Source organism: Lissotriton helveticus, chromosome 7 (genome assembly GCF_964261635.1).
Source record: "Lissotriton helveticus chromosome 7, aLisHel1.1, whole genome shotgun sequence".
Taxonomy (NCBI): Eukaryota; Metazoa; Chordata; class Amphibia; order Caudata; family Salamandridae; genus Lissotriton; species Lissotriton helveticus.
In genome coordinates, this window is record NC_136068.1 from 1,652,543,128 (window position 1) to 1,652,567,492 (window position 24,365).

At 42.8% G+C, this 24,365-nt stretch overlaps 1 protein-coding gene across 1 annotated transcript in view; it reads left to right on the forward strand.

Annotated features, from left to right (window-relative positions):
• The window catches only part of LOC144769611 (uncharacterized), a 248,238-nt gene extending 224,215 nt beyond the window's left edge, over positions 1-24,023 (forward strand). Inside the window, exons 85-90 of the mRNA XM_078653774.1 lie at positions 7,998-8,182; positions 8,675-8,838; positions 9,468-9,716; positions 12,076-12,238; positions 18,055-18,166; positions 22,036-24,023. Coding sequence (XP_078509900.1) covers positions 7,998-8,182; positions 8,675-8,838; positions 9,468-9,716; positions 12,076-12,238; positions 18,055-18,166; positions 22,036-22,205 — 1,043 coding nt within the window. The 3' untranslated portion in view covers positions 22,206-24,023. The remainder of the gene's footprint in view (positions 1-7,997; positions 8,183-8,674; positions 8,839-9,467; positions 9,717-12,075; positions 12,239-18,054; positions 18,167-22,035) is intronic.
• Positions 24,024-24,365: the final 342 nt, after the last annotated feature.

Sequence of the window (24,365 nt, forward strand, 5' to 3'; positions counted from 1 at the left end):
CCCCTTTCGTCCCGCTCACTCTCTCTCCTGCCCACCGCTGTTCCCGCTTTCCACCTCCATTACAGATCCGCCAGGGCTACTTATGGAGGCTGCTGTGCAGCCGCGCCACCAGCACGCCAAAGGCACACCAAAGGGAAGCCTTTCCGTGCCCATCCGCACCTGGACTGTGCCCAGCGCCCGGACTCCTAGCCCTCCCACCATCCACTGCTACCCTGCTGAGGAGCTCTTAGGCACGGCCCACGGACACCAGAACAACAGCTGCTTCATGGCCTCCCTGTGAACAACCAAAGGACCCTTTACCTGCTGCCACTTCACCTGCCACACAGGACAACCCACCCACACTGCAGCCCACACCGCTCCTGCTCAGAAGGCCACAAACAACCTGGTGCCACACCAATGCATCTTGCTCAACACTCACTCCTCCTGTAAATACGATACGGAATTCCGGAGACACCATCACCAACCTCTCTCCGGACATTACCTTTGTCACCGAAACATGACTTAACCCCTCCTCGTTCCCCGACATCACCACTTCCACTCCCGACAGCTACAAGATGATACACCGAGACCACACTGACAAACCTGGTGGGTACATTGCCATCATCTTTAAGAAAACTATTCAATACACTGCCTAAAATGATGACCATAAGGGCCAGATGTATGAAGAAATAGTTTGCGATTCAAAATTAGGAAATCTCAAAAGTGCATGTATGAAAGTGTGTTGAACATTTCGGCGATTCCCAGTGTGTTGCAAATTACCTACCTCATGAATATTAATGAGATCGGTTGCAATTTGCAACCCATTAGGAATCGCAAGATCAGCAGACAACCATGTCTGTGATTGCTTTTAAATAAAGCACTCTTTTTTTTGTAGAGCAGCCTGTTTTTCTTACCCCTTGTGAATGGGTTACCACCAACTTGAAGTTTGTGGTAAAATGTGAATGTTACTACCAGGACTTCTCCGCTTTGATCAACAAATGCATCGACAGAGTTACCCCACTAAAACCAGCTTAAACCAACAAAATCTCAAAACATGCCAGCTGGTACACATCAGAGCTCAGAACTACAAAGTGCAACTGAGAACCCCTTGAGCTGAGCCGCCACGAAGCAGCCCTCAACAAATACCACCTATGCATCCAAGAAGCCAAGAGAGTAGCCATCACAGCTTGCATCGACACCGCAATCAACTACACAAATGGACTCTTTCAAATTGTCAAGGAATACTTCAACCCAACAGTCGGGAGGACACCATCTACCACATCCAAGGAATCTGTGACACCCTCTCAGATTTCTTCCACAGTAAGATTTCCAGCATTTAACTACCTGATCACTGCTCACAACTCAGGCCACCACAGCAATCATGTTAACCATCCACTCCAGGGCACCCAACGACCCATGGCCCCCACCATCTCTTTAACTTGGAGCCAAGCTCGAGACTCACCAGCATCCTTAACAACTCCACCTCCACAACAGCCTTCCAAGATGCCTGGAAACACACAGAGGTCAGACCCCCTCCTAAAGAAGCCCTCTGCTGACCTAAGGGACCTCAAATGCTACCATCAGATTTCCCAGCCCCGACCCATTCAAAATACTCAAGAAAGCAATAACCAAACAGCTCACCAAATACTTGGAACAAAACCACCAACTCGACGCCACACAATCAGGATTCCTACTTGAAGTTGATGGTAAAATGTGAATGATCTTGTGATTGCATTCACGGTCACAAAACATTCATGCATACCGCTGCGATTCGGTATATGGAAGGGATACCCTAAACACACCCCTTCCAAATACTGAATCACAAACCCATTTTTTAATTTGGTAACAGGTTACCGAATCGCAAAATAGGGTTTGATACATGTTAAAAGCCTTTTTTTGTGTTCGCAAATGGGCCAATTCTGCGAATCAACCCGTTTGCGATAGCAAAATTGGTTGATACATGTGTCCCTTAACCTCTTATGGACACCTCAACTTCAGACTGCAAACCGACACTAAGACAACGATAAGAGGAACTCTTTCCTACAGTCCTTGGGACCCCGACCACTTTACTGTGACATAATCTCCAATCTCATCGCACCCCTTGCCTTTAACACCTCCACTACGTCTTGCTAAGCGACCTCAACTTTCACATCAATGACCCCATGCTGCCGCCCCTATAGAGAACCTCAAGGAAATCGGCCTCACCCAACTAGTCTCTGAACCCAAACACAAAGCCAGACAACACTCAACACCATCTGTACCTCCAGCAATAGCATCAAATTCACCCATGTCACAGAACTCACCAGGACAGACCATGCCATAGTTCACTTTACCATCTCCGCTTGCATCCCCCCACCGCCAACCATTACAATACCCCCTGCAGTTGGGGCAAGGTGAATGAGATGCTATGGTCTTAAGCTCTCAACACAACTTGATCTTAAATGTCAGCAGACCTCGACCTGGCAGTCCAGGACTTTTCCACTTGGATCAACAAATGCGTTAACAGAGTCAACCCAATGAAACCAGCAAAAATCAACAAAACCTCAAAACATGGCAGCTGGTACACCTCAGAGCTCAGAACCACCAAGTGCAACTGTGAACCCCTTGGACAGAGCCACCCACAAAGCAGCCCTCAACAACTACCACCTATGCATCAAAGAAGTCAAGAGAGCAGCCGTCACAGCTTGCATCGACACCGCAGCCAATCACACAATGGAACTCTTCAAAATCCACCCCTCCCAAGGACTCTGTGATGCCCTCTCAGATTACTTCCATAGCAAGATTGCCAGCATCTAAAGCAACTTCGACACCCAACCCCCCAAATTCAGCCTTGACAACCTCGACCGACCAGTGATCATCAGCCGAGCGATAACTACCTGATTGCTGCTCACAACTCAGGCCACCACACCCATCATGATGACTATCCACTATGGGGCATCCAACAACTCATGCCTGACCAACTCTTCAACCTTGAAGCCAACTCAATCAGCTCAGAACTCGCCAGCATCCTCAACAACTCCATCTCCACAGCAACTTTCCTACATGCCTGGAAACACACAGGGGTCAGACCACTCCTAAAGAAGCCCTCTGCCAACCACAGCGACCTCAAACGCTACCATCAGATCTCCCTACTCCTGACCCATTCAAAATACTGAAGAAAGCCATCAACAAACAGCTCACCGAATACCTGGAACAAAACTACCTACTTGATGCCACACAATCAGGATTTCATGCAACCACAGAGCTGATACCGCACTGATCCCAGCTACAGATGAAACCAGAACCCTCCACAACTGCAGTTAGATGGTGGCGCTGATCCTCCTCTACCTCTCTGCTATGTTCAACAGTCTCCCACCATACCCTCATCGACGGACTTCACAACTTCAGCATATAGCTGAGCGCCCTCAAGTGGATCGCCTCTTTCCCGTCAGAGCTCAATGAGAGCATCTGACATCTCTGCACCAATTTTTTTTATCTGCAGCGTACCCCAAGAATCATCCCTCAGTCCCACCCTGTTCATCATCTACCTGACCCCCCCGCAGATGTCATCAGATCCCATGGAGTCAACATTATCTTCTACTTCGATGACACTCAACTAATCCTCTCACTCACTAATGACTCCTCCAACGCCAAATCTAATTTCTGCAATGCCATGACCAACATAACTAAATGGATGTGAAACAGCTTACTCAAACTCAACTCTGACAAAGCAGAAGTGCTGATCTTTGGAAGAAACACTTTCGTATGGGACCACAGCTGGTGGCTGGCAGAACTTGGACCAACACCTAAAGCAACAGACCACACATGCAAACTCAGCATCATTCTCAACAGCCAACTCACCATAAAAAGACAAGCCAATTCAGACGCCTCCCCCTTCTTCCACACCCTCCACATGCTCCACTGAAACTTCAGATGAATCCCCATTTAGACCAGAAAGAAAGTCACGCAGGCCCTTGTCATCAGCTGCCTCGACTACTGCAATGGTCTCTAAGCCAGACTCTCCACCCACCTTATAAACAGACTTCAGACCACAGAGAACATCGCAGTCAGACTCATCTGGAACTTCCCAAATGGACTCACATCACCCCTCACATCTGAAGCGTCCACTGGCTCCTCGCCCAGATGAGATGCCAGTTAAAAATCCTCACAAACGCATACAGAGTTCTCCACAACCAAGGACCATCATTTATTAACTACTGGCTGAACTTCCAACTGCCAGCAGGACACCTGCACTCTGCCTTCCTTGCCCCCACACACCCCTGCATCCGAAGATGCCACAGAGGTGGCTACTACTACTCCTTCATTGCAGCCAAGACCTGGAACGACCTGCCCCAACACCTCCGAACAGCACCCTCTCTGGTGGACATCAGGAAGAGACTCAAGACCTGGCTCTTTAATGGGGACACAACACCCTCAGCACCCACATGCCCTTAAGAGTGACAGTACTGCACTATACATATAGTGACTGATTGATTGATTGATTTGCTCTTTCTGTATATGTTATTCTGCTTTTTTTCCACTTTCTTTTTAATGTAGCCAGAATTATTTGTATAAATAACTTTTTCTATCCCACCCTATCTTTTATATGTGCACTTTCTCAATCCTCTGCCTTATGTTACAATTTCTGGTTTACAAATGTTGTCTTTATTCTCCTTTTAACGACTAAACTTCATTTCTAACAAATCCCTGTCAATCATGAACAGAAATTCAGAAATAGAAGCCAAGCTCATCCCTAAAGATTAAGTGTAGGCTCACAGGTTTTCAAATACATAACTGTCTATCTCTAATTGTCTCATACACCAATGTCCCCCACTATCCATCATTCTCAGACCCAGAAATGTTCATCTACATTTATCTCTATGCTTTATTTCAACAATCAATTCTTAACATTCCATCCACAGAAACTGGTAAACGTCAGGGGCATCATATAAAAATGACGTATAGCCATAGTGATGCCCATTTTAACAGTGTCTTACATCAGAAGTGTCACTGAGCCACTGAAACAACATACAGGCAGAGTCACACCCAGATTCAACAATATCATATATTCATAGTGACACACAGTCACAACAACATCACATAATCATAGTGGCACACAGTCACAACAATGTCTAGAGCAACTGTGACACCCAGCCAAAACAATAAGTGATAGACACAGGTACACCCAGCCCCTGCACTTGCATAGAGCCACACTGACACCCAGCTAAACCAATACTTGGCTGCAAAATCTACACCCAGTCATAACAATGACATGCAGCCACATTTGCATCCATCTAGGAGAAGGCACTGGAATGGATCACCTCCTTCCTCGACGGAAGAACACAAAGAGTCCGCCTACCACCGTACAAGTCAGAGGCCACCAAAGTCATCTGCGGCGTCCCTCAAGGATCCTCACTGAGCCCCACCCTCTTCAACGTCTACATGAGCCCCCTCGCGGCCATCGTACGCAAACACAACCTGAACATCATCTCCTACGCCGACGACACCCAGCTGATCCTCTCCCTGACCAACGACCCCGACACCGCCAGAGCCAACCTGCACGAAGGGATGAGAGACGTAGCCGAATGGATGACGACCAGCCGCCTGAAACTGAACTCAGACAAGACGGAGGTCCTCATCCTGGGCTCCACGCCCTCCGCCTGGGACGACTCCTGGTGGCCCCCCGCCCTGGGCACCGCACCCAAACCGACGGACCACGCACGCAACCTGGGCTTCATACTGGACTCCTCCCTCTCCATGACCAGACAAGTCAACGCCGTCTCCTCGTCATGCTTCAACATCCTGCGCATGCTACGTAAGATCTTCCGGTGGATCCCCACCGAGACGAGGAAGACGGTCACCCAGGCCCTCGTCACCAGCCGACTGGACTACGGCAACGCCCTCTACGCCGGAACCACCGCCAAACTCCAGAAGAGACTCCAGCGGATCCAGAACGCCTCGGCGAGACTCATCCTCGACATCCCCCGTCGCAGCCACATCTCCGGACACCTGAGAGATCTGCACTGGCTCCCGGTCAACAAGAGAATCACCTTCCGGCTCCTCACCCACGCGCACAAAGCCCTACACGACCAAGGCCCGAGCTACCTCAACAACCGGATCAACTTCTACACTCCCAAGCGCCTCCTCAGATCAACCAACCACGCCCTCGCCGCCGTCCCCCGCATCCGAAGAGCGACAACAGGAGGAAGATCCTTCTCCTACCTGGCCGCCAAGACCTGGAACTCACTTCCGACCAATCTGCGCCTGACCCAAGACCACCTCTCCTTCAGGAAGAAGCTCAAGACCTGGCTGTTCGAGCAGTAGCGGCACCCCCCCCCCCCCTCCCAGCGCCTTGAGACCCTACGGGTGAGTAGTGCGCTCTACAAATGACCTGATTGATTGATTGATTGATCTACAGCAATGGCATGCCACCACAGCAATAACCAGCAACAATAATGGCAAACTATCCACAGCGACACTCTTCCACAACAATGACATACAGCCACAGTGACACACCTCCACAACAATATTATACCACCTCAGTGACACCCAGTAACAGCAGTGGCATACAGCCACAGAGACACTCAATCCACATCAATAGCATGTAGCTTCAGAGAAACCCGCCCACAACAATATTATCCCACCACAGTGACACCCATTCACATCAGTGGCATATAGCTGCAGAAGCACCCAGTCACAACAACACCAAACAGCCACAGTGAAACTAGCCACAAAAATGCCAAAGAGCCACAGTGACACCGAGCCACAAAAATGGAATATCAACCATCCATTGACACACTGTCACAGCAATGACATTGACGTATCATGACAGCCAACCACAAGAATGACTTAATACCACAACAACTCCCAGCTAAAACAATGAGGTACCACAACAGTGACCCCCATCCACAGAAACTGGTAAACGTCAGGGGCATCATATAAAAATGACGTATAGCCATAGTGATGCCCTTTTTAACAGTGTCTTACATCAGAAGTGTCACTGAGCCACTGAAACAACATACAGGCAGAGTCACACCCAGATTCAACAATATCATATATTCATAGTGACACACAGTCACAACAACATCACATAATCATAGTGGCACACAGTCACAACAATGTCTAGAGCAACTGTGACACCCAGCCAAAACAATAAGTGATAGACACAGCTACACCCAGCCCCTGCACTTGCATAGAGCCACACTGACACCCAGCTAAACCAATACTTGGCTGCAAAATCTACACCCAGTCACAACAATGACATGCAGCCACATTTGCATCCATCTACAGCAATGGCATGCCACCACAGCAATATCCAGCAACAATAATGGCAAACTATCCACAGCGACACCCTTCCACAACAATGACATACAGCCACAGTGACACACCTCCACAACAATATTATACCACCTCAGTGACACCCAGTAACAGCAGTGGCATACAGCCACAGAGACACTCAATCCACATCAATAGCATGTAGCTTCAGAGATACCCGCCCACAACAATATTATCCCACCACAGTGACACCCATTCACATCAGTGGCATATAGCTGCAGAAGCACCCAGTCACAACAACACCAAACAGCCACAGTGAAACTAGCCACAAAAATGCCAAAGAGCCACAGTGACACCGAGCCACAAAAATGGAATATCAACCATCCATTGACACACTGTCACAGCAATGACATTGACGTATCATGACAGCCAACCACAAGAATGACTTAATACCACAACAACTCCCAGCTAAAACAATGAGGTACCACAACAGTGACTCCCAGTCACAGCAATAGCAAACATACACAGTGACACCCATTCACGGTGGTCTTCAGCAATATTTACAGCAAGATCTCTTCACACATGACCAGATCCTCATGCAAACCACGTGACATTCCTCTGATGTGACATTCTGCCCAAGTAGTCAAAACTACTCTGAAAACTTTTTAAGGGAATAAATGCCAATCTGGTGACAAGTTCTGCTAATACAGATATTAATGATGTAACAGCCCAAACTGACTAGCTATTGCATTTGTAACTTTCAGATTTCAATCTCGTCTGCGAAGGCAGTAAGAGCTGCTTGTCCTTCTCGAGATCATTGCTGAGTGCCAACGGGATCCCAGCTGAAACTCTTCACCTGGCGGATCCTAGTTGTCTTGGGACACTGGTGGATGATCGAATCCTCTTCTCCTTTGGCAGTATATCAAAGAGCTGTGGAAGCCAACTGAAGGTAAGTGAATCAGCCAGGGTAAATTTGCGACAATTTACTAGGGAACTGTTGATAATCAAAAGATTAGAATAGGATCAACAATGACTAGCTCAATTGTAAATATTATGTGTTTTATGTGCAAGCTGTCCTAGTAGTGTCAGAAAATGCTTTCCAATGTATTAGGTTCTTCTAATCTACACTAAACTATTCTTTTTGTAACTAGCCACGTTAATTTCCAACATTATATATAATTTACAGCAACCATACTTTTATAGAATTGCATCACACCGCGGCACACACTTATAATGGTCTGTACACATAATTGCACACAGTGAAACACACTCATGCACAGCCATACACACTGAGCTTTCTTACTTTAACTGTTCCCTGGCCGTTGTCGTTACTGGGGACACCCACTGACTAACGCGGTGATTTCATAGTATTTCCTCACTGTTAGCAGGAATATGAATTACCTTTTTGGAATATGAACCAATTTTTATTTTTATCTTTCAGGTCAATGACACTCATGCTGTCTATTCCAATGCAGTTGAAGGACACTACATCCAACAACAAGGTCCAATAATTCTTCAAGATAGACACATTCACATTGACTTCTCTTGTGCCTATCCACTCAACATTAGCTTGTCCTTCCTCTGGGCAATACATGTTGTGCCAAGGTAAGTGTTTCTTTCTCTGTTATTAAGTGCTGTTTGAGTGTAGTTTATCTGGTGCTTCCAGTTATCAAATATGCTATCATGCCATTACTTGGCAACCGCATGGGAATCTGTTTAGCTTTATTGAAGATGAGGCATCTGATGTTTACTCTTCTAATATTTATGATGCCAAAACGCCTAGCACTTCAGAAGGGGCAACGGATAGCTTGCCACTAATTCTTTGCTGTTATGCATGGCAGCCTCTGCCTATTATATTGCCTCTGGGACATGCATCCTGCTACATATTCTGTAAAAGGTGCCACTCATTTCGCAGTATCCATTATATCTACCAGCCACTTTCCCAGGCGAGCATCTTTTATATTGTGTAGGTCTCTTTCTATTTTCCTCCTTAAAACTTGGACATGAGAATTCTTTGTGGATCAAGTCCTGATAGTTCACTGATATATCGGAGTCTAAAACTTCAATAGTTATGCAAAAACTGCCACAAACGATTTTTTCTCCCATTTAATAAGTGTTTGTCCTACTGGTGTGACGGTAGTCTGTTGGTTGTGGACATGGTTTTCGTACTCACCTAATTTTTCCCTACCAATATTGCCTTGCCCTCTTCATTGATATATTGCTGTTTTTAACAGTGTGATCAACATCTCATTGCCAAATGGCCAAGGACACCTGGAAACATCTCTCATCCTGTATAAAGACGCTAACTTCAGCCAGCTCATCCCAGTGTGCCCTGTGGTCCTCACCATCAACGAAAGGGTCTACGTTTCTATTGAGGTGGCTGATGTTGATACCACCCTGTGGGTGCTGCAGTTAAGATCCTGTTGGGCAACTCCATCCATTGACCCTGACTCTACCACACGATGGGATCTCATCAGAAACGGGTATGTTTTCAGATAAGAAAGAGTTTGGTCTAGCAATAGATTATTAACAAAATCCTTTCTCGCCTTCCTCCTTCTCTCCAAAAATCAGTTGTAACAGCTCTGGTTTTATCTAACCTTGATTACTGCAATGGTGTATACCTTAATATGCATCAAAATCTTCTAGCCAAATTCCAAGTTTTAAAAAATGCGGCAGTTTGGCTAGTCTTCTTCATCCCAAATATCACTCAGCCTCCATGGCACTACACAAACTCCATTGTCTTCCCAGAAAGAAAAGGATTGCTTTTAAAACCCTGTGTATTACCTTCCATACATTACACAACATTTCGCCTGAATACTTTATTCAAACATTTCGCTGGTATATTCCCCCTGGAGCTCCTCATTCACTAACTTTAAAGAACGTGATTGTCCCTAAATTTAGGAAATCTTCCTGTGGTGGCAAAAGTTTTGTCATGGGTGCTGCCAAATTGTGGAACCCTCTACCCTTAAATGTTCTGAAAACCTCTTGCCGTTTAGAAAGGCAGTGAAAACATGGCTTTTTGTGCTTTAGCTCTGATCTGTACATGTTCATCTGGTTCCTTTGCTCAAGGCAGCGCCAAGACACCCCAGGGTATTCGAGCGCTATACAAACAAAATACCATAACATAAAAATGATAATAAATTATGTAAACTTATACTTTCTTTGTTGGATATTGACATTTATTTTCGTTGGGATGTTCTTTTAGTCTATTTGAAACTATTCTATCTCTACCCCCTCGTTCTCTTGATCCTATTGTCTCTCTGTTTGTTTATCTTACTGTCTTTCTTTCACTGTTAAACTCTCTCCTTCCACACCCACGTTTCTCTATCTTTCTCTTTCTGTTTCTCCCTCTCGCTCTAACTCAATAGTCTGTGCTCACTTACTGTTTTCAACCAAAATAAGTTTCTTTTTCTGTTTTATTCTGACTGAGATGGAGTCATGGTTATGCGTATTATCTGAACAAGATATGCCATAAGGATTCTGATGTATGCAGCTATGAAATATCAATGTGTGCTCTTTAGAGCACATACAGAGATTGTGCCTAATCATTTTAATATTTTGACAGCAATTGAACAACAGCTCTCCTTCACAACAACTACATAACAGAAGGGGGCACTGCTGTCAGAGGTTCATTAATTGTAAGGCCACATGTACAAAATGGACCTCTTTCTGGAGAAATATTCAAATAATCTAATCACGTAGATAGATGTTTTGTAAAAGGGAGATCCAAAGTACATGAATGTTACTAATGGTAGACCTTCCTGCCAGTGACCCACGTGTGGAACAGGGAAGCATCTTTATCAATCAAATGAGAAAGCGGCTATTGCCAGATATTGTCCCAGTGCTGATCATACTTACTTTCCCCACACGGATGACACATCCCTGCGTGCTTCTGACATTGCAGATTTTGGAACCTTTAATCGAATATAGGACCCATATTGGTCAACATTAATGTATTTACATGATAAGACTAAAAGGACACCGTTATTAAAATATAAGCAATGGAGGGTTCTTAAGCACTTTAAAGCAATTATTGCTATGTCACATTAAAACTAATTCTAGGAGAAGGCAAGGACACATTTAAGAATAAATCTTTAACCTTTTTTCAGTTATTTTACCATACAACAAGGATGAAATGTTTAAAACTCTAAACATCTTACTGTATATCTTTACGCATGTCAAAGCATAGATTTAAGGGGCTTTGAGTGAGCCCCCTAAAGGTTTGCTGCACCTGTGTGTGTTTTAGGATATCTTCCCTACTAGAATTTTATCGATATATTTTACAAGGGTAAATGAAGGTGTGCAGAGTTTTTTTTAAATAAAATGAAAAAGATGTCAGATATACAAAATGTCATATGCTAAAGCTATTAGCTTGAACACTTCATCAAACACTGGCTTTACTATTATTTGTCGAGGAACCTCCATTAGGTGTAGAATTGTAAAGTCGTTTGGAAATAGTTGCTATAATACATACAGATTTAGCTGTGGACTGACGTAAGTGTCCAGCAGAAAGACCGGAGATGAGACAAGACTGGATGAAGAGTGAGTGATTGGCATCCCATTTCAGTTACACTATCCCCTTCATCTACATGAAACTTGACATCGAGGTGGCAATGCTTGATATTATTCTTCCTCCCTGGATCCAGATTCTGCTTTTGATTGTTGGACGTAATGCATCTGAAGGAAAATTATTTAGTACAAGGGCGTTTTGTGCAAGAAGCTGATAACTTTTAAACTGGTAAAGATAGTAGGGCCACGAGTCCTCGTCGTGTAGAATTAGGTTATGTGCAGTTTTTGTTGTCAATCTCACCATAAGTGTATGTTTTCTGTTGTTTGAATCAGGTGTCCGATCAGCAACAATGGGTCAGTGAGTCTGGAAGGGCAGGATCTCCCTACCATTAAGAGATTCTCCTTCAATGTGTTCGAATTCATCAGTGATTCACACATGATCTACATTCACTGCCAGGTCAACCTCTGTAACATCAGGAAATCTGTGTGCTCCACGGTGAGTAAAGCTGATACACCAGGGACTTTGTTTTCCAGTGGTTCAAAACTGTGCTAACTGCCTTTGTTCTTTGCCTGATTTTACTTTAGGATGAATATGATGCATACTCATCAATGGAGATTATGTGGTTGTACTGCTCACTAGGCAAACTAGTCTGTCACTCCTGGACAGTCTCACTCCTGCAGTACTTGCCAGTGGGGAGAACACAAACATGCCTTTTACTTGTTTGGTAGTTAGATAAAGAAACCTCTCTCACCCTTTTAATTAGCCTCCTGTTGTCCGTGCAGGGAGGTCACATATCAAACCTGGGTCTGAATAGTAGTTCTCTAACCACATGGTAGAGACTTTCGAGCCAGGCCCAAAAAGATGGAAATTCTGGTAGAAAACCATGGTGTACATCGGTCTGGTATTTGCACAGTACACACTGTTCGATTTACCAGACTATTAGATTACATTTTTGTATTCACTCAATGAAACTACTCAAGTGGGAGTTGAGATCCTTTGCAGTCCAGATTTTGGAGATGTAGCTTTAAACATGTAAATAATTTAGACACGTATCAAGGTTCTGGATATCTTTCACTGCAGCCACATGTTAATTATGCAGTGCATTACGCTCTTTATTATGGGTTTTTAGAATCTGGTGTGTATGTCATTGACGTTTGATGGTTCTTGCACTTGACAAGGTTATTCTGATGGTGCTGATAACCGAGCTGATTGAATGAAGTCTCCAAAATTAATTAGTCATTAACAGGTACTCGACAATGTTGTTTACAAACAAAGTAATATGTGCAATGTGTAATGAAAAGCACATGACACATCATTTAGTTTAGAACGTTTTTACAGTCCAGTATCACACACTATACATTATTTCCGATCATGCATATCATGTAATACCAAGGCAAGCTGACATGTCTCTCCATTATCTTTTTATGTAATTTCTCCTAACCTGCTAATCATGTGGATATCGGTAACAGAAAATAGTATTGGCTTTGAGCCAGTCTTAGTTATCTTTCTATATTTGCGTATGTATTGGTATTAAAAATGTTCACATCTAACTTATTATGGACATGTTTTGGACAAGAAACAGACTTCTTCTTCTCTATTGATGTAGTGGAGGTTGAAAGAGTGGGTAAGCCATGTATTTCAGGAGAGATATTCGTTAAAAGGATGGGTCTTCAGCTTTTTCCTGAACTGCAGTACTACTTGTGCAAGTGTGGTGTGTGAAGCCATGTTGTTTACATTATAGACACATGCTTGCTGAAGTCTAGCCTTCAGGAAGTTTTCTTGTTTGCACTGCACCACTTATACGCACTTCTAGTTTGGTGATGCATTGCTGTTGAATTGGCCTTCAGGCTGTTCCATTATTTATGCAAGGCAACAATACAGCATAGTATTGTATGATTAAATGGTGTATACTTCAATAACTTCAGTATGATCTCCCCTAAAATAATCAGTGAGAGATGATATCCGTAATACTGTAAAAAAACAATACTCACAACAGCATTGGCTTTGAAGAGAGCGTGCTTCTACTTGGGGATGGACATCTTTGAAAACCAACACGTCTAATAAATTGTGTATGAAAATAGCTGCAGAAGCACTTTTAAACTTCTTGTTCTTTTCCATTCACACACTTTATTCATCAAGGAACTGGGTGTAGCTCATACCTGTTTCGTCTTCCAGTGGAATCTTTCCAAATTAACTTGTCATTTCAATTCATATCTCTTTATCTACTGGAAGGAAAATTCTACAGTTCTGACCTTCTTCCTCATTGTCACTCCACATTGGAATATGTCCTAGTCGATGATTCCACTGACATGGGTTTGTGCGAGTTGAGAATATGATAGGGGTAGAGCAATTTCCCTTTGAGCGGTCATGAATCTCATGTTCAGAAATTGAGATGAGAAGATACCCTTGAAAAATGTCTGCTGCAGAAAGAAAAATGTTGGTTAACAATTTTCGTGATGAATGTCAATCAAGCGATTAATCATGACTTGTAAAATGTGGCTAATCACCCACAAGGCGCTGGGGACCTTGCTGTGGAGGCTCAGTTGAACAGCTATGTCTTAAGTCCTTTCCTGAATTCCAGTAGCAAGGTTGAGGATGGGAGGTAAAGACTGAGGTTTTTTCAGGACTTGGCGCAAGGTAGGTGAAGAAACGACCTACACTGTGGCGTCGACGTATGAGAGTAGTCTAAGTGAGGTTGGGGGGGTGGAGACAAGGTGTCTGGAGGGTCGGTGGAAGTTCTGGTGGTGATTGCTATATGCTGGTCCTTTGTTGTGCAGGGCTTTGTATGTTTGGGTCAGTATCCTGAAGTGGCATTTCTTCAGAATGGAGACCCAGTGGATCTTCCTGAGGAGTGCGATGACGTGGTTCCGCTTGGAGAGGTTGAATATGAGTTTGGCAACAACATTTCATATGGTCTGTATTCAATTTAGGAGGTGTGTGTTGATTCCTGTGTAGATTGTGTGATGTACTCCAAGGGTCTCCAACCCTTTCTGTTGTGAAAGCTACTTCTGATAAGTGAAAATAATCGTGAGCTACTGAAGGCTAGGCAACTTGTGCATTGTTACATGACCCCCCACGCCCAGCTAAAATTGACTGTAAGCCTAATGTCCATAGAGCCAGATGCCATGGTTTGAACAAAATGCTCTGACTAGGGGCACTATACCAGGGCTGTCAGTGTTTAGTGAGAGTGTGGTCTTGTAGGATGTATGAACATATGTGCCTTTGAGAGTGATATATGTGTCTGCCTGACTGAGAGACTGTGCCATATGTAACTGTGGCACAGGACATGCCTTTTGCCATATGTGCCCATGGTACATGTATAACACAAATGGGAGAAATTTAAAGTGCAGAAAAATGTTCTGAAAAAAATCTTCAGAATATGGAACATTTTTCCGCACTTTAAATTTCTCCAACCTAAAATATTGGCTGTATTTTTCACTTATAAATAAGGTACTGTATCAAGAAAATTAAATGGAAGAGTTTACTTTGTATACATGGATTCAATAAAAATTCATCGATTACATTTTCTCCTATTTCCAAGTGTCACATTTACAACATATGTTTCCATATTTATAACAGTAAAATACATTTGTTTAAATGGGAGGGATTTGAATTAACATGTTTCATAGAACATTAAGATATGTTGGGCTAAATTGAAGGTGGCGAAAGACATTAATACTTAATGTTTCATAAACAAAGTTTTCTTCACTTTTTCAATTCTCCCCAATTTGAAAAAAATGGCTATTTTTCAGTTATAAATATGCCACATTTTCTATTGCCCACTGGGAGAAAAAAACCTGCTGCTTGTAAATGCGACACTTTGAAATAGGAGAAACTTAAAATCAAAACCAAATCATGAAGGTAACCTCATTTAAAATTTCTCCCATTCAAAAGTATTCAGAAACATAATTTGATATCACACTCCAAATGTTATTCTACAAGGACTTTTATTTAAGAGTTAAATACTTCAGTGCTTCAGTTCTTCACCTGTGTGACACAGCCTGGCCCATAAATCTGACTGAGCACTGCTCATTATCAGGTCCTGCGATATGCAGCCTAAGGATAATAATGTGAAGTAAACACAGCCTTCCCTTATCTCAAAAGAAAATTGTGAACCTGTGCTCATTTAAAAAACGAACTCAAGGCTGCAAGCTACTTTAAAGGTGTCTGAGAGCTACTGGTAGCTCGCGATCGACTAGTTGGAGACATCTGCTGTAGTCCAATCAGCTGGTAATAAGGGTTTGGTTGACGGCACGTCTGGTGTTGCGTGGAAACCATTTGAAGATCTTCCAGAGCATGTTGAGAGTGAGGAAGCTGGTGGAGGAGACTGCATTATTCAGATTTTTCATAGTGAGTTTGCTATCCAGGATGATGCCAAGGTTGCAAGCATGGTCCACTGGTGTGGGTGCAGGAGTCGTTCCACGGGGAGGTGTTGTTCCCACAGATCAGTACTTCCGTTTTTTCTGTGTTGAGTTTCAGGCTGTTGTCTTTTATCCAATCTGTGTTGCTTGTCATACACCTGTGGAAGTTGGCCCTTGTGGTGGAGGGCTCTTGATAGCGAGAGAATGAGTTGGGTGTCGTTGGTCTAGGATATCATATCCTAGGCCGACGACATGGTTTCTGATGATGCCGGGTTACGGGGTCATGTAGGTGTTGAACAGAGTGGAGCTGAGGGATGAACCTTAAGGGACACAGCAGATAATGATTTTGTGTTTGCAAGTATATGGAGGCAGGCAGAATTTTCTGGGTTATCCCGGTGAGGAAGGAGGCGATCCCTTGGTTTCCAATGTTGGTGAGTCTCTTGATCAGGGTGGGGTGGGATACGATGTCAAAAGCTGCTGAGAGATCAAGGAGGATCAGGGCTGCTGTTTCTCTTCAGTCAAGGTGTGGTCTAATGTGATCGGTGGCAGTGATGAGTGCAGTTTCAGTGCTGCGGTTGGAGCAGAATCCAGGCTGGGAGATGTCCAGTGCATATCGCTCACCCCAACTGCCTGTTTTTTTAATACACCTAGGGCCCGATGTAGGTAGGACTCATTTACCGATTTTTATTTACCGAATTTTACCGATTCGGTAAATAAGAATCGGTAAATGAGAAGGGGGGACATGTAGGAGCATCCAGATGTTCCTTATACCGAATCGGTAAAAATCTGTATTTACCGATTCGGTAAATACCGACCGGTAATGCCCATTCATTCCTATGGGCTTTGAAGCCCATAGGAATGAATGGGCATTACCGATTCGGTATTTACCGAATCGGTAAATACCGACTGACACAAGGGTGCAGGGGGTGTCACTTTGACACCCTCTGGCACCCCCAAAAGAGGCTCGGGTGCCATGTGGCAGGCATACCTGCCCTAAGGGCAGGTCTGCCTGTCATATGGCACAGGTGTGCATGCACACATGTGCATGCACACCGGAATCGGTATTTTACCATAAAATAGATTTGATGGTAAAATACCGATTCTGTACGGCTTGTGGGACTCAGAAGAGTCCCACCTACATCTCATATTTACCGAATCGGTAAAAAATACCGAATCGGTATTTTACAGAATCGGTAAATTTACCGATCGGTAAATTTACCGATTCTGTAAAATTCAGGGCCCTACATACCATTTCAGGATTACCGGTCGGTAACGGCCGAAAATACAGATTTTCGGCCGTTACCGACCAACCTACATCTGGCCCCTAAAGAATACAATGTGACATTGTGTGTACCTCTTCAAACGCTTTATAAACCGTTTATCACTGCCTCAAGCAGTAGTGCAGTAATGAGGGTGTACAGTTTTCTGTTATGTGGAGTGATACATGATGTGAAGTTGAGCGCAATTGCTTTAAAGATTCCACCTCATTTTTCAATGTAAGGAGCAGTAAAAAAAGATGAAAAACAAGTATATTTGTAGAGTGCACCTCACCCCATAGAGTGTCAATATATTAGTAAAAGATGACATATGCTTGCTGTCACCCATTTCTGAAAGGTTCTCATAGGAAATGTTTACAAGTATTGACATATGTTACACCATAAAAGATGTTAACAAAGTGACTTGGCATGCTGTGTTGTAGCAAATATTCTTTACAAGAGTGCATTTACTGACATACAATACATATTACAGGGTACTTCTGTTGCTGCATTTTCCATTTTATCTAGTTGGAGGTGATATTTTAATTGATGATATTTCAATTATCTTGGATTTATCAGTGCATAAAAGTGAGATGTATGTTTTTGAGAATTGTAACTCATGAGAAAGCACAGTTTTTATTACCATGTCTTGGATAAAGGGTCATTTAAGTGGTTTTCTCTTTTATTCCTTCAGCTGTGCTCATCAAGGTCTGCCCGAGCAGCGCAGGCAAGTCCAGTGGTGGAAGGATCACTCATATCAACTGGGCCCTTTGTCTATGGAACAGAACCAATGTCAGATACACATGGTAAGGAGGGCGTCTAAAAAACCTCTGACTCCGTCCTGTTGTGTTAGAGTACACCTGACCACTTTTCTTTTTCACATCTCATGTTAGTTATAAGATAACTTGTATGGGTGTGTCATAAATGTGAGAGTTGGCCAGAAACTTGCGTAACCGACGACTTGAAAATAGCAGGCTATACTAAAAAATATATATATCACAAAACAACCTCCACCGATGCCGAAGGAAGGAGCCACAAGCGGGGATTAGATGCGAGTTTCTTTATTAGTAAGCAGGTAAGGCGTGATGCATTTCGGCGTGAGCCTTCCTCAGACGCCACTGCCCAACTGAAAGTCCGTAACACCCAGCTGTTGTCAGTCTCTACTGCACTCTTAAATTGCTGAGTGCAAGCCTACCCCAACCATGTGATCGTTGATTGCAATGCAGGGCTAATAACACTGCAACTCCGAGAATGCTCCATACCTGGGCTGGTGGCACGTGGGGAAACAAAGGTGGAATCCTTGTGTTTAAGGCCATATGTAGAACTGGGCGAGCTTCATCCAGTCGATAAAAACTTCAGAACCCCTCAAGTCCGCGCAAAATGTTTCAACCTGCAGTGTACAGGTCCGCCGGGTCTTGGGCATGTAACAGTGCACCAACCTCATCCATGAAGTCACAGACTGCCATCCAGCAGCATCCCTTGCTTTCCTGCTTGCTGGAGGTGGGCTGCCCCCTGCCAATACCTTGGCTGGAAACAAAACTGCTTGCGCAGGAACCAGATGACAGGCAGCCAGCTTGATGAAACGTGGGCTCCTTATCGTGTTTCTGGCCAACACGAAAATATCACAAAACAACCTCCACCGATGCCGAAGGAAGGAGCCACAAGCGGGGATTAGATGCGAGGTTCTTTATTAGTAAGCAGGTAAGGCGTGATGCATTTCGGCGTGAGCCTTCCTCAGACGCCACTGCCCAACTGAAAGTCCGTAACACCCAGCTGTTGTCAGTCTCTGCTGCACTCTTAAAATGCTAGGTGCACGCCTCCCCCAACCATGTGATCGTTGATTGCAATGCAGGGCTAATAACACTGCAACTCCCAAAATGCTCCATACCTGGGCTGGTGGTACATGGGGAAACCAAGGCGGAATCCTTGTGTTTAAGGCCATATGCAGAACTGGGCGAGCTTCATCCAGTCGATAAAAACTTCAGAACCCCTCAAGTCCCCGCAAAACGTTTCAACCTGCAGTGTACAGGTTATATATATATATATATATTAAAGACTTTGTGAATATAGATTTAGATTTTTAGATAATGATGCCTATAGACCTCTCCTACTACAATTTTTCCACAGAGAACTCTCCTATGCAAGCTAAGCAGGCATGCAATGAGACCTATATGCTAGATGTTCTAATCAGACAGTCATTAGATAGAAGGTAAGGAAGTTAAGCTTCAAATACACTTACCATGAGATTCCTATAAATATTTACCCTCCAAACATGTTAAGAAATGTTGTAGATTTGAGTTACACATTGTGCAAATTCATAGACTACATAGATAATGGAATGGTGTAGCCATTTGTAGATTTGGGATGCAAAAAACCTATGGCAACAGTCTGAAATGTGAGGTGAACTGTGGAGGGTAGCTAACCTTGGAAGGGTTATCATGCAAGCCTAAAGTTTCAGTATTTGTGGAGATGGCTGCTGAGGTAGAAGAGAAGCAGGCAGTTTACTGATTGTGCTGTCCACCAAGATCAACATCAGGAAGCTGTCCAATAAAAACAGGGCAAAGCTCAGATATGGCATTAAATTGAGTAGTGAAAGAGTATTCGTCCATGAGTATCGATCAACCTAGGAGAGAGTTTTTGGAAGTCTTTTAACATTCTATAGTGTCAGTGGTAAAATGTAATCTCCAAACTCAATAATACAACCACCTCTACAGTGGACTAAGTCAAGTACAGTTAGTTTGCAATGCTGTTCTATATGTGCCTTGGTGGACCTTCAACACTGATTATGGCGACTTACAATAACTTCAACTAGGAAAGGACAAACAGATTCGTTTAAAAGTATGCCAGTGCTCATAACTTCTTTCTAATCAAAATATACTTACCTCTGATTTGACACACAATATGAGAGAACCTTTAATTGTTTAGTATACAATGTTAGTGATAACTTCAGATTTTGAACTGTAACACTTGAAAAGTGTGACAGTATCTAGTGAGGTTGCTTGCCTCGTAATCCCTCACTACCGCAAGACTACTTGCTTTACTATGGGCAATGTTGTGTTAAAAATGCCTGTACATGAGACCTCATGGCTACCGGATCAATGACCAATACATTCTTTTTCATTTAGTGGATTTTACTGTGCTGCAAATGACAAGAGCTATTGTTCCTAGGCTGAATTGTGCTTGAATAACTTGCTGCAGAAGGATGGAAGTCAATGTTGGGGCCTAAATGTTTGATCTGTGTGTCACCATTTTTCGGGCAAGCTTTAATTTTTCTGAGCCATCAAATGGAATTGCTCAGTGACAGGGGGATACAGTCACATGCATGTTGGTATAGACCAATAACCATTTCATTTCTGTCAGTAAACATGTAGGGCTTCCAAAAGAGAAGACAATATGCAATTCCAGTGTAGGTATTCAATTTTTTGGCCTCTATCTATGTTGATGTGGCTTTTATGCAATGATAGTACCCAAACTCAACTCCTGCTGCAAAATGTGGAGACTTAGAATCTGTGAACTTTGAAGAGTTACACTACCATTGGTGTGATTGCTGCAAGATGGGTGAAGCAAGGAAATTAATAAATCATCATCACCCTGACTAATGCCATTTTGACTCCTTATTGAAACAACTGTATTCTGTAGTTGAACTGTGTAAAGAAGTACAGAAAAATGCCTTGTTGCCTCTACCCTTTCCACAACTAGCTTCTTCTTTCACTGTGCACATACTCACCTCTTTACACTTAACGTATTTCAAGTCCAGAATACCTGATTAAGCACAGAAAACATTGGATAAAGTGCTTCCCTTCTGAAAATGTTATAAATGCACCACTCACATTTGTTGTGGTTTTCTGAAGTCTGTGAGCTGTGGGATGGTAGGAGAATTGGTGGTAGGTGACGCAAGCTAGTGTCCCTTGAGTATATTGGACAGAAGACTAAATGAGCATTGATGGGTGGGTGTAGGTATTTTCAATTTTTGGCCTCTGTCTATATGATTGTGGTTTGTAAGCAATTATAGCACCCAAACTGTACTCCTACTTCAGAAATATGGAGACTTAGAATCTGTAAACTTTAAATAGTTCCTCTACCATTAGTTAGATATGGTTGAAATAAGAATATGGTTGAAATCAGCAGCTCTTGGACTAATGTCATTTTGACTCCTTACCGAAACAACTGTACTCTGTAATTGGGCTGTGGTACTAAGTTCAGAAACTTGCCTTGCTACTAAATGCTTTGAACTACTAGCTTCTTTTATCCATTGTACACATACTCACCTTAAACTAAACCTACCTCAAGTCCGGGAGACATTGGTCAAGCACAGAAGACATTGGGGAAGGTGCTTCCCTTTAGATAAAATAATGCATGCAACACTCACATTTGTTCTGGTTTTCTCAAGTCTTTGAGCTAAGGAATTGTAGGAGAATTGACAAAAGGTGATGCAGGCTAGTTTATTTTTTCCCTTGAGTGTTTGGTACAGAAGAATAAATGCATCTAGATGAGAGGGGAACTTTTGTCTTCTATTAGAGGGATGAAGCTAGTAGATAGCATTCTACGTTTATGACAGTACAAATATCCTGAGCTGTGCCTGCTATATCCTCGTAAGGATTGAAGGGTCATATAGTATACTTGATTTATAAATGTATAGCCTGAGCTTTGCAAACTAAGTTTTGTTTCTGTTCAGCTTATGTAGGATCGTCCTCTATCAGCAACAACAACAATAGCAGCAGCAATGATGAGGAACTATATGAAATACTGATGCTTCAATCCCAGGTGAATAACTCCCACCCTCCTGCTGCCGCTTGTCTACCACTGCTGCTGCTGCTCTGCTGGCTGGTACTTGTCATGAGCTGAAGATCCCGAGGAACAAAGTAAACTCACTGACAAAGAAGAATTGGGTTCCAAAGCCATCAATCCCACCTCTTCTGAAAAGCATGTTTCAATACAACTCCAGAAAAAGGAAAGCCATTTTAAGATCCAGCAACTGGTAGATGCATCTCTGCTTTGTAAAAAGAAGCAGGAGTCAGACAAAAGTCTCAAGCAGCTGTCTTGCATCAAACAAAGGATTGAAACACTTATTTTCACCATCTTGCAGATTACAGGCTGTTTTGAAGACAGTAAACCCTACAACTGTTCTCAGATGGATATCTATGTGTTGAATTCAGAATTTGTACAATAGGGCAATGAATTTGATGCTTGCAATCTCTATATAAATGGTTTTGAAAGCAGATTGTTTGATAGACCTCAACACCTTAAATCTTTTACCCCTCATCATCTATCCTTGGTGGCATTGCCAGTCCTAGGTTCTCAATATGCACTAAAAAGAGCTGCCATAGATTAACCTACTTGGTTACTGAATCATATTTTAAAAACTGATTATAAGATAAAACACTGTCCATGACAACTCACTGCCCTTCTTTCATGTTGCTCACAATAAATCACCAATTTATAGTTTGCTGACCATGACAAGTGTGATGAACTTTGCTCTTTACAAATTTAGACGGTTGTCTCTGACTTTCACCACAGTTAATCTAATTTCGTAGCTGAATTTCTAAACAGGCTTTCCCTTTTCCTTGGCTACCTCATCATCACTTTTCTTTAAAACCCTGGAAAACTGCTAATTTCTGAACTCTCCGTTTTTTAAACGGGTGGTTGGTGCTAAAGCAAAGCTTTTGATTGCAGATAACCAGGCTCCTGTCTAAGATGTTCTTTGATATTTAGGTGGAGGGTTTCTAAATAAATAATAATGATAACTTGCTTTGATTGGATATAGGCAGCATTGTCACACTTTTGTGAATTGTTTGATCACCTGATTGTATGTGGCTGCCTTATAATGTTATTGTATTGGTTACATTTATCGCTCATTCGTACCTTCATGGGGAGAGATGTTGTATGAATTATACTATTCAGCTCAATCGCACTAGTCAGAGAGCAGTATTGCCTGTCATAGATTCAGACGCCAATAAACTAATGGTGATGTGATCTGCTCTGTTAAATACATTTTATGACTGTTGAAAAATTAGTACTATTGGTCAAAAGACCTCTGAGTCAGTTTCAGGTTGGGTCACTGGGTATTCTGCCAAACATGACTCTACATCTCATTGAAATAAATCAATGTGTAATGTAAAAGGTGTACATTTCTGTTCCACTACATATACATTAAATTAAGTCGAGCCACACTCTACACCGTTGAGAGCAGAGGTAGAAAATATCTTAAAAATGTACATATTTTCCAAAAGCTGAAAGATATGTATTTAGAAGAAAAAGTATATCAAATTTGAGGAAAATTTTTCCCTTCAAGACATGCTTGAGACATGCTTCTGCTCCTGTGTGAACCCTTTACAAATGACACAGTAAAAAGCATTGTGAACGGTCTTGCATACATTGATGTGCCTATACTACTTGATTGCACACATGAATTTACACACTTTTCATCACAGGTAGCAATATTTGCCTATTTATAGATGTCCATTTCGATGAAGGAATGTTTGTGTGTTCACTTTGATGGAGAAAACGTCTGTGTTTGAATCATCTCTGTATTTAAAATTGTGGGTCCTTTATGTCCTGTGCAATGTATACATCTGCAACTTTATACTGATTGCTTTCATGGTGCGTGATGATCCATCCCTGTAAGAATATTTATTATTTAAAATAAATCTTTCTGTGCATTAATTGTGCTATCCTATAATTCTTGTCTTCTGCATGTTTCTGACTGGATTTCCTCATTAATTATTTTATTTAGGCACTTTACCAATGAGAGAGAACCATTACTCGCAGCAGGATGACAATACAATAACAGGAATGAGAGTTACTTTATTATGTGTTTAATTGAATTTTTATTGAAATTGCATTTGTATAGCAAATACCACCCCTGAGGAGGTGTGTGTAGCAATGCATGGATAGCAAGTCACATGTCATAGAAAACATAAAGGAAAGGTAGTACAGAAAAGGAACACACAAGAGGATCATAAAAGTGGGTTGAAGGAGTCTACGGATCAGCCCAAGAGTAGACAG